Genomic DNA, 15,576 nt, shown 5'->3' on the forward strand with positions numbered 1-15,576 from the left:
TTTCTGTATTCGCCCTCTGAAAAGCTAAAGGAATATAGTCTTTGTGATTCCAACCCATTTGATTTTGGTTTTTCCCGTTAACTTTGATGTGTGCCTGGGCTCTGCTGACTCCACACTGTATTCAGGGCTAGAAGTCACATCTAAATGAACCCCCCACTTTACTGTATTCTCCATTTTGGTTGGGAATATCACCAAGATATAAGGCACTGGCCTTTTCTGTGGTAGTCCTTGGGAGTAACAGCTATTTTAGACGTTTCTCTGAGAGAAATTAAAATGCTGGTGTTCTACCAACAAGCAAGCTATAATATACAAAAATGTTTAGCATGATCCTGCCCTATGCCCCCTTTTTATTGACCTTTTGTTACCTTGAACTACTCACTCTGCTGTATTGTTGAATTGGATGGCTACTGAAAACTGACAATGTTATGACCTCTCGTGCATGTAGTTCATAAATAAAAGAAGACTTTCTAGAAACCAGTCTTTTGTTGTACTTCTTAAAAGCAACATTGTGTTTGAGAAATCGGTTCCTCATAAGGCTGCCACTTGTGGTAGGCAGGTTCTGAATACTTGATGAGAGAAATGTAATACAGCATACCATTCTAGTGTGTGATGTCTTAAAAAAAATACATTAGGACTATGGTCTCTCCTGGCAAATCAACTAATAAGAATCAGTACGACCATATATTTGGTCATTCTGTCCAGAAAATCGGGTTAAAAGGTCAAGATAAAATATATTTTTTTAAACTGGCATCGTGAATAACCAGTAAATTATTGCAGTGTTATTTTGGTTAAAGCTTTATCTACAATAGGAAATCATTTTCTGCCAGAGATAGGTATGGGTGCTTCTCTCTTTCCTGTTTGAAACCCCAAGTGCCACAAATCAACTAAAGTAGTAATAACACAGGTGATAAAATAAGATATAATAAACCACCTAAAACACAGCTCAAACACTGTGAACACAGCTTTTTTCATTGCTGCCTCTTGGGTGGGATCTCGGCGTTCAGTCTCGAACTGTACCCCAGTTCAAAATATGCACTTGGGGCCTTGTTGTAGTTAGGACTGGGTATCGAAATTTGATCCCAAAATATACATTGTTACAAATATACATGCTCATTGTTTTTGTTCCAACAAGATCCAGTATGGTAGCCTCATATGGTGACAGTATGAGAATGATATTACTTATGTCAGCTGTAATATAAACATGTTTTGTGAGAACAATTATAGCTTTTTGTATTTTTTGGTTCAAATTTTGAAAAAGGCACAGAAAAAAAATCGAATTGATACCCAGCCCTAGTTGTAGTCCTCATCTGTACCTGCGAGGACCACAAGGCTGGCTTTAGGGTGTTTCATTTATCATTTAGCATATCTAAAACGAGTTCACAAGCACCCTTACTGAAACACTATTATCTAATTTGCTATAGTGATGTTAAGGTTTCCTTATACTTGAAAGCTTGACCATGTATCTGTTTTAGCAGCAGCACAGTGAAAATACAAGTAAAGGAATGTAAAGCTTACACCCCTTGTAGCTGCCCTTCAATAACACCATTAAAAAGTTTCTGTTGCAGAAGGGGCTCTCAGGGTGAGAACTGGGACTGGGCCATAAACTCCTCTACAAATTAGCTTGTCCTTATGACTACTGTGATTTAATGTTGTTTAAAAATAGATTTACTATGTTTTGTAGGAGCTGAATGCGGCTCAGGTACACATGAGAAGGGAGAGCCTGCGAGACAGAGGGTTAAATATAAAACCTACATGCGTGTCAACACTGGTCAACTACTTAGTGGGAGCACTGGCCATGCCTTGTTAGCTTGATGTGTTTGAATATGCAAGTTTGTTGCCTCATACAAAAGAAGAAGTTAAAATAAAAAATATATGTTAACAGTTTCTACTATGGCATAAGTACTGATAAAACTTAAATGGCGATACCCATCTCAACTATTGTGGGGGGGGGGGGAATATGGTCACATGAAGCGTTTTAGAAACGATGTTGGACACTTAGACCCTCTCTCGAAAGACAGCCTGCATGCATTTCCGCATTTCTGGAGTCACAAAGGTAAAAATGCTACATGCTACAATGTTTCTTTAAGCAAATACAAGATAACATATCTCACTTCATCTTTAATTCCAAGAAAAACACAGCAAAAATAATTTTGACATCAGCATCCCAAACTTTTGCTTATGCAGATTAGAGTTTACAGTTTAGCGGATCATATAGTAGCCATCCCCTCTCTGAAACACTGCACAAATTGAGTATAACAACATAAATGTGAAACACTGAGATACAATACAGTTATGAATAGTGAGAATGGGTTACATGAACGTAATTTCATAATCAAAAACCATGCAGACCTGTAAGCACCAAAGTACACAATACTTCTAAAACAGAATAATAAATGAAATAAGTAAATTAACTTGGTAGGATACAATATGATACACTGTATAACCAGACTAAATCTAAGATCACAACAGATGCACTCCAGAGCCAAATGTACGTATGACATTATTTCACGATTAGGGACACACCAAAGTTATTTGGCTGAGAATAAATGTAATTATATGCATTCTTAAGTAGTAAATTTAATGAAAACCTGCAAACAAATGTTTGATATTTGGTATCTGACAATTAGCAACATGTTTTGTTTAGTCCAGTTTTGGTAAAAAAAAAAAAAAAATCAGTGCATCCCTAGTCATGAAATAATATAAACCACAAAGTGGGCAGTGTCTTAAAAAATCTGGAGAAACAGCTTGCACATGTAGAAGAGATCAAGGCATCAACAGTGACAGCAGTGTGAGTGATTTCCCCACCTGATTCTCATACACCAGAACAGCATGAGAGAGCTTATTTCTACATGCATTACACCCTTTTCATATATCTTATCATGTCAGGAGTGCAGTTTTCAGACAAATGAGGAGGAGTGGGACACGCCTTCCTAGGGAAGGTACAGATGTAATAGAATGATACATGCTAGCTAGGAAATAGGCACTAATGTTAACTGATAACACTGGCCTGATGGCATACACCAGCATGCAATTTTGTAACAGTGGCATGTACTGAGCCAGTTGGAATTGACATATTGTTGCCTATTATTTTGATTGAACTTTTTACTAGCATTCACTTGTCCAGCTACTACTAGCATAATGATTTCCCCAAGCTTCCTGTTGGAATTTTGCTTTACTGTGTTAGCACCAAACTAGTCGTAATGTGTATATTTCACATGTAATGATAATTTTAGCTTAAAGACAGACACGTGAAGCTCATAACAGTAAGGCAACATATTCTTTACTTTGTATATTGCCTTTTACTGTCCTTCGGTAGTCTTCTCTACTGAAGGCAGAATGTAGTCCAGTTATAGAAAATAATGTATAAATTAGTTCAAGAGAGCCTGATAACAGCCACCAAGAGCATCCAACCACCAAAGTTTGTATCTGGCTGTATTTCATAGGCACAGATAAGGATAGGCATTTCAAGCAATGAAATGGGGGTGGTACTGGACACATATTTTAATCGAAACAAAAGCACTCAAGACAACTTAAACATTTGAGTGTTTTTGACACTGGAGTTCATCTTTAAGATGAAATGTGAAATAACACTGGAGTGTGTTCTCACCCAAGCCCAGCTTGAGAAAAGTTGACTGCATGGTAATGATACGAAATTTTGAAATCTTTCTGTAATCTATACATTAGCATAAAAAAATAAACAGTGAATATTTTATACTTGAGAATAATTGGGAATTAAACTTTAAATCACCCAGAAATTAAAATTATTAACTGAGTAACTGCTGAACTAGTTGTTTGACAGAATAGCCACAAAGAAACATCCTTCAAGAGATCGTTCATTACACCTATATCTGGTATTATCTTTCAAGCTCATGTTACCCAGATATCAAATGTTCATGTAGTTATGTTACATTTTATAAAGAAAAAATAAATTGTATATTACATTTAAACAGTGAGTACAGCTGTCAAGGGATGTAATTGAAAAAAGAAAGAAAAAAAAAGAGCAACAACCAGTAGGTTAAACACGTGTGTAAAAATAAATAAAGTTTAAAAAGATATGCGACTGTTCATCAATGAAAGCGGTATTTGCGTGCTGGCTTGAGGCTAACATAAGTCTTTTTCATATCCTCCGATTCATCTTTCTTGACTAGGTGATAGCGCTCTCCTTTGGTAGTCACCACTTGGTTGCCATGATAACGCACCAGTTTCTTTGGAGCCTTAAAGACAAAAAGCAAGATATTAGTATTGCAGAACTACACACACACTTAGGGGCAGTTCCACCAGACAGAGGGCCTAGTCATAGACTATATGTTCCATTCAATGTAACATTTCCATTCAAAATGTTGTATTTCAATACAAGGCTTAATCCCAGTCTGGGACACTGCCCATAGTGTTTTCCAATGAGGTATCTTTAAAAACAAAAAACTAACAAAAATACTCACGTCTTTAGGAATAACTGGTCTGTGGATTTTCTTATCTTCCTCATTATCAACCAACATATATCTAAAAGACAATATATGTTAAATAACACGGTGTACATTTGGATAATTACTTGAAATTCTTCCAAAAAATTACTATTTATGTAAATTGAATAGTATAAAATTATTAAAAATAGTAACGCTTTGTGCAAACTTACTTTTCCAAAATACTTGCTTTAAGTTTGTCATCTGCCTGTAGAGAAACATTTTTTCCTTGGTTTGCCTAAAAACATAATTTTGTGAAGTCATATTACTTGCAAATTTAAATTTAAATTCATAATTATGATTTGTTTTAATTTAAAAGACATATATCCTAACAAATACCTATTCCATAAACAAATGACATCATTATGGTTAGGTTACTCACACTGGGCAGAGGGCTGTGGTTAACTTGTACATCTCCCTCAATGATGAGTCTAACAGCTTCCTCCATGTCTCCTTTAGCAATGGACAATGCACTTCTGGCTTCTGTCACACTGCACTTAGGGAACATCTCCAGAAGGTGCTGTTCTTGTTCTTCCCACTCTGAAATGCTTGTCTACCAGACAGACACAGACACACACACACACACACACACTAATTAAATACTGCCACTGTACCTTAATGTGAGATACATTCATGCTAACTGAAGTAATCAACAAGATTTCAATTGCAAATGATTCTGAACCTGTTGTTGAATGCAGTCACATCTACACAGCAATGATCAAAAATCTCACTGAAAGCCTGCTCTGGACAATGGAGACAGATTCTTCAAGAAAAACTGAATACTCTTACAGAACTCTTTTCTAACAAATTTGATCTCAGAAAAAAAAAGAATGAGCAGGTGTCCCAAGACCATATAGTATATATGTCCATATAGTGTATGTAGACTGTAACAAAAGAATTATAAGATGCTTTTAGAAACTTCAACTATTTTGCCAGTAATCTTGCTTGGGCTATACATTTATAACAGGAAAATACTGAAAACTCAGACGCAGTTTCAATACCTTGGCTGTGGCTCCCTCTGCCTGTGATGAATGGCTTTGCACCTTCGGTCCAGAGGCCTCCTTAACTGAGACAGTGGTCAAAGGCACATCCCACTCTCCAGACTTCTCCTCAAATGATTCTTGAACCATCATTACAAAACACAGTTTAGCTTCATATATGCAAAACTGTCTCTTTACACCACATAAACAATATTAAATAACGTAATAGAATTATTCCAATATAAAGATCCCTATGCTAGGATGTATTTATTACCCGAGTTCCGTGCTGAGGCTAATTTCGAAGCCAAATTAAACATCATTTCGCAAACCTGAACACTGAAAGGAAGGAAAGGAAGTATATTTAGTACAGATTAGTAAGTATATTAAAGACCACTGTACAACCATCTACAAAATGTGTACTAGTTGTTTTACCTGTCAATATCAGAAAATCCTGGAATATAAGCTTCCAGCATCTCAACAAACACTTCCACATCAAAGTTTTCCTCAATGCCTGATTGTGACCCCAAATCCTCCAAAACACCAGTGATGTAGGAAAGCAGCACATCGTCTAGAGTGCTGAGAACGAAAGGATGAGAAAAGGGAAACGTTAAAGGAATGGCTGTTTCTCTTGTATTTGTGCTGAGAGAGACATTTTATCTCTTTAATGAAGTTTGAAGTAGAACAAAACTCCTTCACTACAGTACTTAAATACTAAAATGCTGTAACTGTATCTACTGGAGTATTACATTTTACTCCTAATTCCACTTTTACTTTACTACATATGTACGGTGAGTTAATACTTTTACTTCAATACATTTTTATGCACTGCATTGTTGCTGGTTTAAATTATAAAAATTCACTTTAAAAAATGTTGACTGCTTTCTGTAATAACTACATAACACAATTGTTGTACTTTTACTTTCAGTACTTGAGTAGTACATTTTGGAATACTCAAGTCACTTTTTTGATAACCACTAGAGAACTTATACTTTTACTCAAGTCTGGGTGTGTAGTAGATTATACATCTCTGGTTATGTGTTATTTACATGGAATTTTACTCTCTCTTATCTGTAATTACTGGTTTAAAACTCTGGTTACAGATATCTACTATTCTTTTGTCCTAGTAGAACATAACATTGCAGTCTGGAATTACAATTTCTACTAATATAAAAGTAATTAGATAACTGAGGTTCTTAGTAGTAACATGTATTTGAAGATAAAAGAGAGAGTAACACAACTTATATGTAAAATGTAAGTTTCTACTAGTAAAAACTAAATTACTCTAAATCTTGAACAACTATAATAGTTGTTAAAAACTGAATTAGGCGTCATTGGTTTCCATAAAGTGATGGTTTGAGAAGAGAATCACCTCAGATCTGCGTGCGGTATGTGCGAGCGGACGAAGTCGTACAATGCATCGTGAATAATGTTCTGGAGCTCCATTCCACCTGAAACTGGGCAAAACGCAGATTATTACACGACCGTTACATGTATTTTCGAATGCAGGGTAATAACGTGCAAATTAAACAGCGTAGGCACTAACGTTAGTTACGCAGTTAGGTTAATTAGCGTTAGCTAATAAACCCTTTAAGTGCATTCAGCAGCAGAGGACAGCAAAGCGCTAGCCAGCTAGCTAGGGACATAAATAGCATTAGCTGAATTGATAATATTACATGTTTAGAGCTGCAAACAGCAGACTGTAGTTATCTTAGCTAACCTAGCTGTTAGCTGTTTTAGTCTTTACACTTGATAATGTTTAACGTTAGATGCGCGAAGAAGCAAGTAACGTTATCTGTGAAGACCACAGTCTACTTGGAAGAATGCTATTTTGCTAACCTAGTTAGCTACCTACCCGAGCCAGGCAACGTTAACCCAGCTAATCTAACTAGCTATCCCCTGTCTCCCTTGGCAACAACTAAAGTTACATTTGCGCAGAGTCGTTTTCTGTAAGTTTGTGAATATAAGTTAAATGGCATTTAGGGAGAAAACATTAATGCTAGCAGTAGATTAATCTAGCTAGCAAGCAAGCTTCTGCTAGCTACCTTTCATAAGTTTAGCTTAGCACCATTTGTTTTGAGCACCTCGCTTAGCCTAGCTGTTAGCTGTGAGAGGAGTTATACAGCCTATTGAGGTTTATGAACAAAACAGCTTCCGACCTAACTAGCGATAACCCCTAACTGTGTGCTAATTTATATCACAATGCACACAGATAGCAAGGTAAACGACAATTTGGAGCTAAAATAACGCTAACCAACAACATCACTGTGAATTTACTGTTAACTATGAGTAGCTTGCTTGCCTTACTTAGCTCATTAGCAAGCAAACAGAAACAGCTTACCTTTAAGGAAAATCCGAGAAAAAACGAAGCGAGATTCAATTAAACTGACAGGATAAAAAAACTTGCAAATAAAGCTGTTTGTGTTACACAGCCATGTAATGTGAGCTTCCAATGGCTAAGTGGTTAACCCTGCGCGCCGGCGTATGTTCAAAATCTCTTACATCATTTCCTTCTGAATGTAAACACACACACTCGTGCTGCAGGGGCATGTCCTCACACGCTCTTCTTACCTGAGCACTTTCTTACTTGTTTCCCCCCCCCTATTTTATGTGTTTTGAAGTGAAGAAAATGTGGTAAATCCAATTTTGTAAGAATGTCCAACTCTCTTCCTTGATACACGAATATAACTAAACATACAAACATAAACATTCAATGCCATAGAAAGATTAAACAGTGACTTTGAGTCAAGCTGTTTAAAAAAAAAAAAATGGCGATTCAGTCAAAATAAACAAATGTATTATAAAAGTCTTTATCCTTGATTAAGATTAATATTACTGTATTAGTCTAAACATACCTTTTGCCACTCAAAGAAATCTTGCTTTCTTACCTCACACACACTGCAGTAGTATTTTAGGGGTACAGAATACAGACTGTGTTACAGACCATATTTAGTCCCAATCCAATTTCTATTTTGTGCCCCTACTACTTGTTTAAAACAGAGTTACAAGGGAATGTGTGAAATCCCTCCCCTAAGAATTGAAACAACCCTTCAAGAACCAGTGGGCCACCCTCCGGGCTAATTTAATAGAAGTGGAGTGCTAAATTTCAGCAACCTAGTACATTTTAGGGCATCGTACGTCTTAATTTATTTTTCTGTTTTCCTAAATGATGCAGCTTTAAGGTAGGACGAAGAATGTAGTTAGGGACCGAGATGATTATGCTTGGTATGAGGAAAACTGCGATAAAACATTAAAACTACAAACTGAACTTTGGTAATATAGTGTGAAGATGCTTCGTCGGACTCCCGTACAGGGTGACATGAAGTTACTGGATAGTATAGCTTAGTAGTACTACAGAGCCCCTTCTGGCAGGGTTGCCAGGTCAGACAAAAATATCCAGCCCAAACTCAGTCTAAAACCCGCCCTTTAGAAGCTTAAACTAGCCCAAAATATTTGTCTTTCACACTTTGAAGCAAATGGCTAAACAACTGTAAATGTACGACTTAGTACTTTGTTTATAAGGGATTTATTATTAGTATTGTAATTTATCTTAAAGTCATTAATATTTTTGTAACATTAGTGTTTTATTAGTTTTACAACAGTTTTATATCCAAGCCAAGACCAATTAATAGCAACATAATTAGCAAAAATAAAGAATTTACCTTTACTTACTCATTTATGTTCTTGCCCCTCCTAAAGTATTTTCTTTCCTCTGTTCGTCATGTTTTTCATCACCTTGTGATTTTTGATTACAATGTGATTTCTCTCTCTCTCTCTCTCTCTCTCTCTCTCTCTCTCTCTCTCTCTCTCTCTCTCTCTCTCTCTCTCTCGCTTAAGTCGTTATGTTCTCCTGGTTCTTAATATTGTAATCAATCCAAGGAAGATTAATTGTATTGTCACTTATACAAGTTTGCCCGCCGTGTTGACGTTACATCCAAGGCAACACCCAATTTCTGTTTTGCAGCTGCGGTAATTAAGCCAAAAAACGCACCCCGCCACCCCTGAATTTTCACCCACGACTGGATTTTTAAACAAGCTCAATTTGGTGGGAAAACTGCAAATCTGGCAACTGTGCCCCCTGGTCACTTTGCCCCGCCCTTTTTATGGGCCTAACCCCACCCCTTCACATGGAACTAACCATTATTTCTTTCTCCACAGGTGTGCTAACTTATGGAGGTAGGTAAAAATAATAACATTTAAAATCAGTTAGGCTTGTGACAATACCGGTTGACATAAACATAGTGTACACAATTAACAACAAAATATACTTTTTAGGACTGACCTCACCCCCACCAGAATAAGCAGTGGGCCCTTCAGCGTACCCTATGGAGTGAGTAACCCCCCACATTCTAAAATATACATACAGATGATCAAGGTAAGTAAAACCTGGTAAATATTACAGGTAAGTATTACAATGCATACACTGCTGGTGATGAGCAGTTTTACTGACCTCATCACATCGTGGTTATCACAATATGCGGTCGTTAATTTGCCAGTGATTCTCGTAGTTTCATATTCTCTCTCTGTTTTTAGTGTGCCTTTGAAAAATCAGTTTGAAGGGCCTAACACTTCCCCTAAACCCTTGAACTTAACAAGAATTGGTTCACCCTACCCCTAGACGTGCACAAACTAAACAGAGAGGTAGGGCTAAGTGGAAGCGGGTGAAATGGGATTGTGCCCTGGCTTCTAAGTGTTCTTTCTACACAGGGATGACTAACATTGAAAACTTAAATGGGTATAAACATAATGGGTTTCTCAAAGTTTGTGTCATCATTAAAGACAATTTTTGTTTTACTATCAAATACAGTTTTTCCATTGTGAGGGGAACTGTAAAGCAGGGACAAACTTTACAGCATTAAATTATATTCAAAACACAGGTGGGACACTTTTACATTGTACCCAGTACTAGTCATTGTAAAAACATTTATTTCTCTGTCATTTCTATTGGTAATTTTTTGGCAATATAAATAAAAACTGACAGATTCAAGAAGAATTAAGTCAAAAAGTGAAAAACATCAAAAGTGGAGACACAACATTTTTTCATGACAGCTATGAAATCATCAAAACTCTTCTAGTAATTTGTAACATGTAACATCCTCCCCTATAAGCTTACATTTTATAGCAGACATAACATTGTACGTGGTAAAAGTACTGTGCACAAAATTGTATTTTTTGCCTACATTTCAACATCTCACATTTCAAACAGAACTGGCCTACATTATGAAGTGCAGACTGCTTAAGACAATGTAAAACATTAATTTCAGAGTAGTATTTTGTGTGGATTTCATGTATTTATCGTATCACATTTTTTTTCAAGAAGTAAAAAAATGTCACAGTATGTGTCACAGAATATCACACTATGTGTTTTTAGACAGCCTTGCACATCTGTTTATCCAATGCAAACTGTCTGCAATTTTTTTCATTCAACTAATCATCGTGGACTCAGCTAGAGGTACTAGCTAATTAGTCTCAGTATCACTTACAAGCTGGGCAAAATATCGTCGCACAGCTGATTGCAAGATTGAATGCAAGACTTGGGTTTCATTGTTTTGACATGGGAAACTAGTATCATGTGCTTTGTATCTTATTGCTCATGTTGGTGCTCTTCAATGAGATGATTTCAATTTCAAACAGTTTATCTGCAACGGTACACTTTAATTATTAAATACATACTTAACTTAAAGTTTGAGCAATGAATTGAATACATTTTATGATTAATACTGAGGTAAATATATATATATATTCACATATCCTGTGATGAGTGTATGCGTATGACCTATTTATTTATTTATTTTCTTAAATTAGGATGAGTTTTGTTTGTTTATTTGGATGTTTATTGGTTTATTGTACCATAAACAAAGAGGTACACTGTCAGTGTGAGTTACATCTTGGCAATAGGTAAGAGTGAATGAGCTCACATGGTCTCAGATGGTTCAGTGTTGTTATACTCATTCACACTGCCACGCCTCCTGGACACATACTGGCACTATAGATGTGTACTTTTACATAATTAATGTAGAGTTATGTGTGTGTGTGTGTGTCTGTGTGTGTGTGTGTGTGTGTGTGTGTGTGTGTGTGTGTGTGTGCGAGTTTCCATTTTCGGCTTCTCTCGAGTCATCTCTTGCTAGCTGCCTAGTTCCGTCAGCCCAGACCTGGAAACACAGTACATGTAGCTGATAATGAGTCTAGAAGAAGACGTTGCAACTTGGCTGGACTCTGTTTAAACCCTCTCAGGTCAGAGGCGCATGGAATTGTCTTACGAAATGAATGCGTGAATGAAACCTATCCTTGTACTGTGGAGAAAACAAAGTAGATGGTGTAAGAATATATCAGAATATTTAACTACACTTCATGTTTGCAGTTACTGTGACGGGCAAATATTGTCTTAACACATCACTAAAAACTAATATGCAATGTACATAATATACATGTGGTAACATATATCTAAAAAGAATAATATTAATGATATACATAGTAATACACATTTGTTAAAAACGAATATGGGTCTGTGATATGGCCCTGAAATAATATCATGAAATTTCAGGATATTTTTGTGAAAGACATTCTTGGCGATATGACATAAACATGACATGACACATTGGCGACATGACATAAACATTGCATTTTTAAAAAATATTTTAATGCTAAAATATGCTCCTGCAACAAAATACATATAAATAAGTTTTATTTAGTACAAATAAAACAGCTGTATTTATTTAGTAGAAACTAAAAAAGATATAAATATTTGTCTGTTTCGTAAACTGCAACTTATCAAGACACAATTTAGTGTGACAAAATAAAAAATTTAACAAAAATAAAGTAATGTAACAACAAAACTACCACAAAAAAAGGCAGCATACAAACTGCAAATAATTAATTAAAAGTAAATATTAATATATCTCAATATTACTATATGTTTTTTATTTTTATAAAAATGATAATTGGTATTCCAAACTGGTGGAAAAATGTAAAATGATATATATATATATTTTTATAAATAAATATATAAAATAAATAATTAAAATTAGGCCTGTCACAATAATTCCATACAATATGGACATGACCTCAATAACAGACCTTGATATTGCTCATTGTGTTTCTCTTAGAGAGAGCAGCACATTAATATGACCAAGCTGTTAACTTGAACACAGCTGGTTAAAAACAACTGTTTCATCTTATTTATGTTTTACTTAATAGAATATGTTAACATTTTTGTTTTTTTTATTTAGTTTTGAATATTGTATGTAATTAAACATTTGTTCTACTTAGGCTGTATTAAGGCTGTATTAAAATTATTATTATATCAATGACAGTAGTAATATATGTATATATATATATATATATATATATATATATATATATATATATATATATATATATATATATATATATATATATATATATATATAGTATAATAAAAATGGAATACATCTGACAGAAAAATACAAAAGCATGCTCACAATAGAATAAAGCTTTCATTGTTAGATCTGACTTTGAGTAAAATGCTAAATTATTTTTTTTAAATATATTTAAAAACTAATTTTCATAATAAGAAAATATCAAAATCTAGTATGTAAAATAAACATAGAAAGAATTATTCTATTTTTAAATGTAATACATTTTGTCTTTTAAATATTTTAATAAAAGCAGTTTTATGTGTGTATAACAGTTTCTATATTTAAAATCTACAATGAAATATACAATTTAGGAAATTAGTATAAATTTATAAGCAGACAAATATAAAGCTCAGTTCAACACTAGATGGCTGCATTGAGTCACATTCCTATCTACACATGCCGCTGCTTAGGCTTATTATAATTTCATTTATAACGTTTTGTCCCCTATTGCATGGTAATTGATAACATGTATAATGCACTGCTGTTTTGTAAATATATAAACCATTTAATGATCTTAATTACAAATAATTATTTAAATATTAATTATACATTTTTCATGCTGCTTTTAGTTTTTATGTTCTTAAAATGAATGATCTTACTATAAATCCTGCTGCTTGTAATATAATATTTTGTAATAAAACCTTACTTAAAAACAAATGTACAATCCTGATTATTATCTTTAAAGCCTTATTCCTTTTATAAAGATCATTTTTTAACCAACTTTAATTTTTTGCTTTGTCGCTTTTGAGGGAACTAGCTTTTAGAGGTTCTAGTTGAGCCACTCATTCATGTTTCCTTGGCATCCAGTCGTTTTCCACTTGATGGCATGATTTGCCCCATCTGCCAGTGTGCCAAAACCCTGGAGCATGAGGTGGGCCACAGAGACCACCATCACCTAACCTGCAGGGACCTGCATAATGCATTTATATATCATTATGCCTCCGTTATTAATTAGCTTTAGCTATAGAACAAGTTATGAAAGATGAAGAGTATAATACAAGTAATAGTACAAATAACAAATGCTATTTTTTAGTCACTAAACCAGATTCGATTTTTTATTGTATTAAATCCTAAATAAATGTTTATAGTAGGTGGTGTAATTTTTCACTTGAATTGCAGTATTATGTTTTTGTTTGTCTAAGTCATGTGTATCCTTTGCACTGCAACCAATGAATGAGTTTCTATGTTCTTATTGTAAATTCTAAAGCTAATTCTAAATAGAATTTTTAATTTCTTAACTTTCTGAGGTAAATTAGGTACATTAATTTATTGGAAACAATTTGTAGTCAAAGAAGTATCAGATTTGTACGTGCAGAAAGTGGCACACTCAAGCATGTCATCATCACAATGGAGGGTCAGGATACACAATGTGTATATTGTGCTTAATGTAAAAGATTTCCATCTTATTAGAGACAATGGCAGAAGACTTCAGTTCTGATTTGCAATTTCCTCTCCTTCGTTAGATGAACCAAACACAGTGCAAATAATTTACTGCCAAATTAATTACCTTTTACTCGACTTTAGACAATAATACCAGGAGCTGTCTTTCGGAACACTTTTCTAATTATTTTATTAATGCATGATTTGCGGTTCAGGCACAGTGATTTCAAATTTAAATGTTATTATATTTTCTTGAATGTATATTGTTGCATCACAAAATGTATTAGCTCAGATTTATATGTTACCTTGAATTAAATTACCTAAGTGCCCAAATCAAATCAGTGGATTTTGTTTGCTCTGCACAGAAATTGATAGAAATTGTGCAAATCTGTTCTGTAATTGAGCTGCTTGAATGTATCATTTCATGGCATTGCTCAGACTTTAATATGTGTTATAGAAAATGAAAAGACAGTGCAGATTATCTGCTGAAGAGAGGGAAGGACATTGCAGTAATGAACATCATTCTTATTTTAATATTTAAAATTTATTTACATGGTTTATATGTATATAACTGTGATAATATGCAGTGTTATTACTATTTTTACAGTGTTATTATAATTATTAGTAATTGTAGTAGTAATGTGTCTTAATAGTATTTAATATATTTTTTATTATATATTATTATTCATTTTATTAATATCCATATTAAACTATTACTAATGTTATGTGAGGTAGTAGAAGTTGTTATTGTTTTAGTATTAGTATTTAATATTGTTCATTATTAATATGAGTTATCGTAATAGTAATTGGAGTAATAGCAGTAATAACAGTAGTATTTTTAAATATGATAATATAATTTAGTATAATAATAGTATAATGTTAATAATAAAATATAAATGTAGGGCTTTTTAGTTTGGGAATGTACTTTAACTTGTTCTTTGTTTGCATCTAAATATTTTTCACATTGAAAGTCTGCGTTTGGTTTGAATTATAATATATTTATTTCCTGTAAAGTTTTAAATATACATGCATACAGCTTTATGGTGCTTTATGATTTATAATTAAATGAACAAGCAGTGTAATTCCTTGAAGCCTATTGACAGACTGAGCAAACTTTTCCTGCTTCTGTGGCCAGCGTATCAGGCTTGGGGGTCTGGAGCTGTATCAAGCCATCAGAGCTGGCTTATCCGGCCTCCTGCGAGCCATGCTTGCCTTCCCGTCTGGCTCCTGCTTAGATCCTGTCTCAAGGAAATGGGCACCAGACTGGCCAAAGCTCCACAAGACCCACCATGAACAGGAGGCATAATGCCGTCTTGTGAAGTGGACACAGCTTTAGCCTAGTTTAGACGAGGAACATGCCAT

The 15,576-nt window shown here is 34.4% G+C and overlaps 1 protein-coding gene across 1 annotated transcript; it reads right to left on the bottom strand.

Moving 5' to 3' along the window:
• Positions 1–2,077: 2,077 nt before the first annotated feature.
• Positions 2,078–7,962, bottom strand: cuedc2 (CUE domain containing 2). The gene is made up of 9 exons (XM_049481681.1): positions 7,779–7,962; positions 6,810–6,894; positions 5,873–6,016; positions 5,715–5,776; positions 5,462–5,580; positions 4,843–5,013; positions 4,634–4,698; positions 4,440–4,500; positions 2,078–4,214 (listed from the first exon to the last, which is right to left on the bottom strand). Exons 2-9 carry the CDS (start codon positions 6,881–6,883, stop codon positions 4,068–4,070), a joined length of 843 nt encoding a protein of 280 aa, XP_049337638.1. The 5' UTR covers positions 6,884–6,894; positions 7,779–7,962; the 3' UTR covers positions 2,078–4,067.
• Positions 7,963–15,576: the final 7,614 nt, after the last annotated feature.

The sequence above is a fragment of the Astyanax mexicanus genome, chromosome 7, assembly GCF_023375975.1.
Source record: "Astyanax mexicanus isolate ESR-SI-001 chromosome 7, AstMex3_surface, whole genome shotgun sequence".
In the NCBI taxonomy this organism is placed as follows: domain Eukaryota; kingdom Metazoa; phylum Chordata; class Actinopteri; order Characiformes; family Acestrorhamphidae; genus Astyanax; species Astyanax mexicanus.

Excerpts from the sequence above, each read along its gene's own strand:
- cuedc2 (XM_049481681.1), bottom strand. The coding sequence starts at position 6,883 with ATGGAGCTCCAGAACATTATTCACGATGCATTGTACGACTTCGTCCGC. Across the intron at positions 5,777-5,872 it reads GGATTTTCTGATATTGACAG|TGTTCAGGTTTGCGAAATGA; the intron begins GTAAAACAACTA and ends CCTTCCTTTCAG. Across the intron at positions 5,014-5,461 it reads CAGAGGGAGCCACAGCCAAG|ACAAGCATTTCAGAGTGGGA; the intron begins GTATTGAAACTG and ends TCTGTCTGGTAG.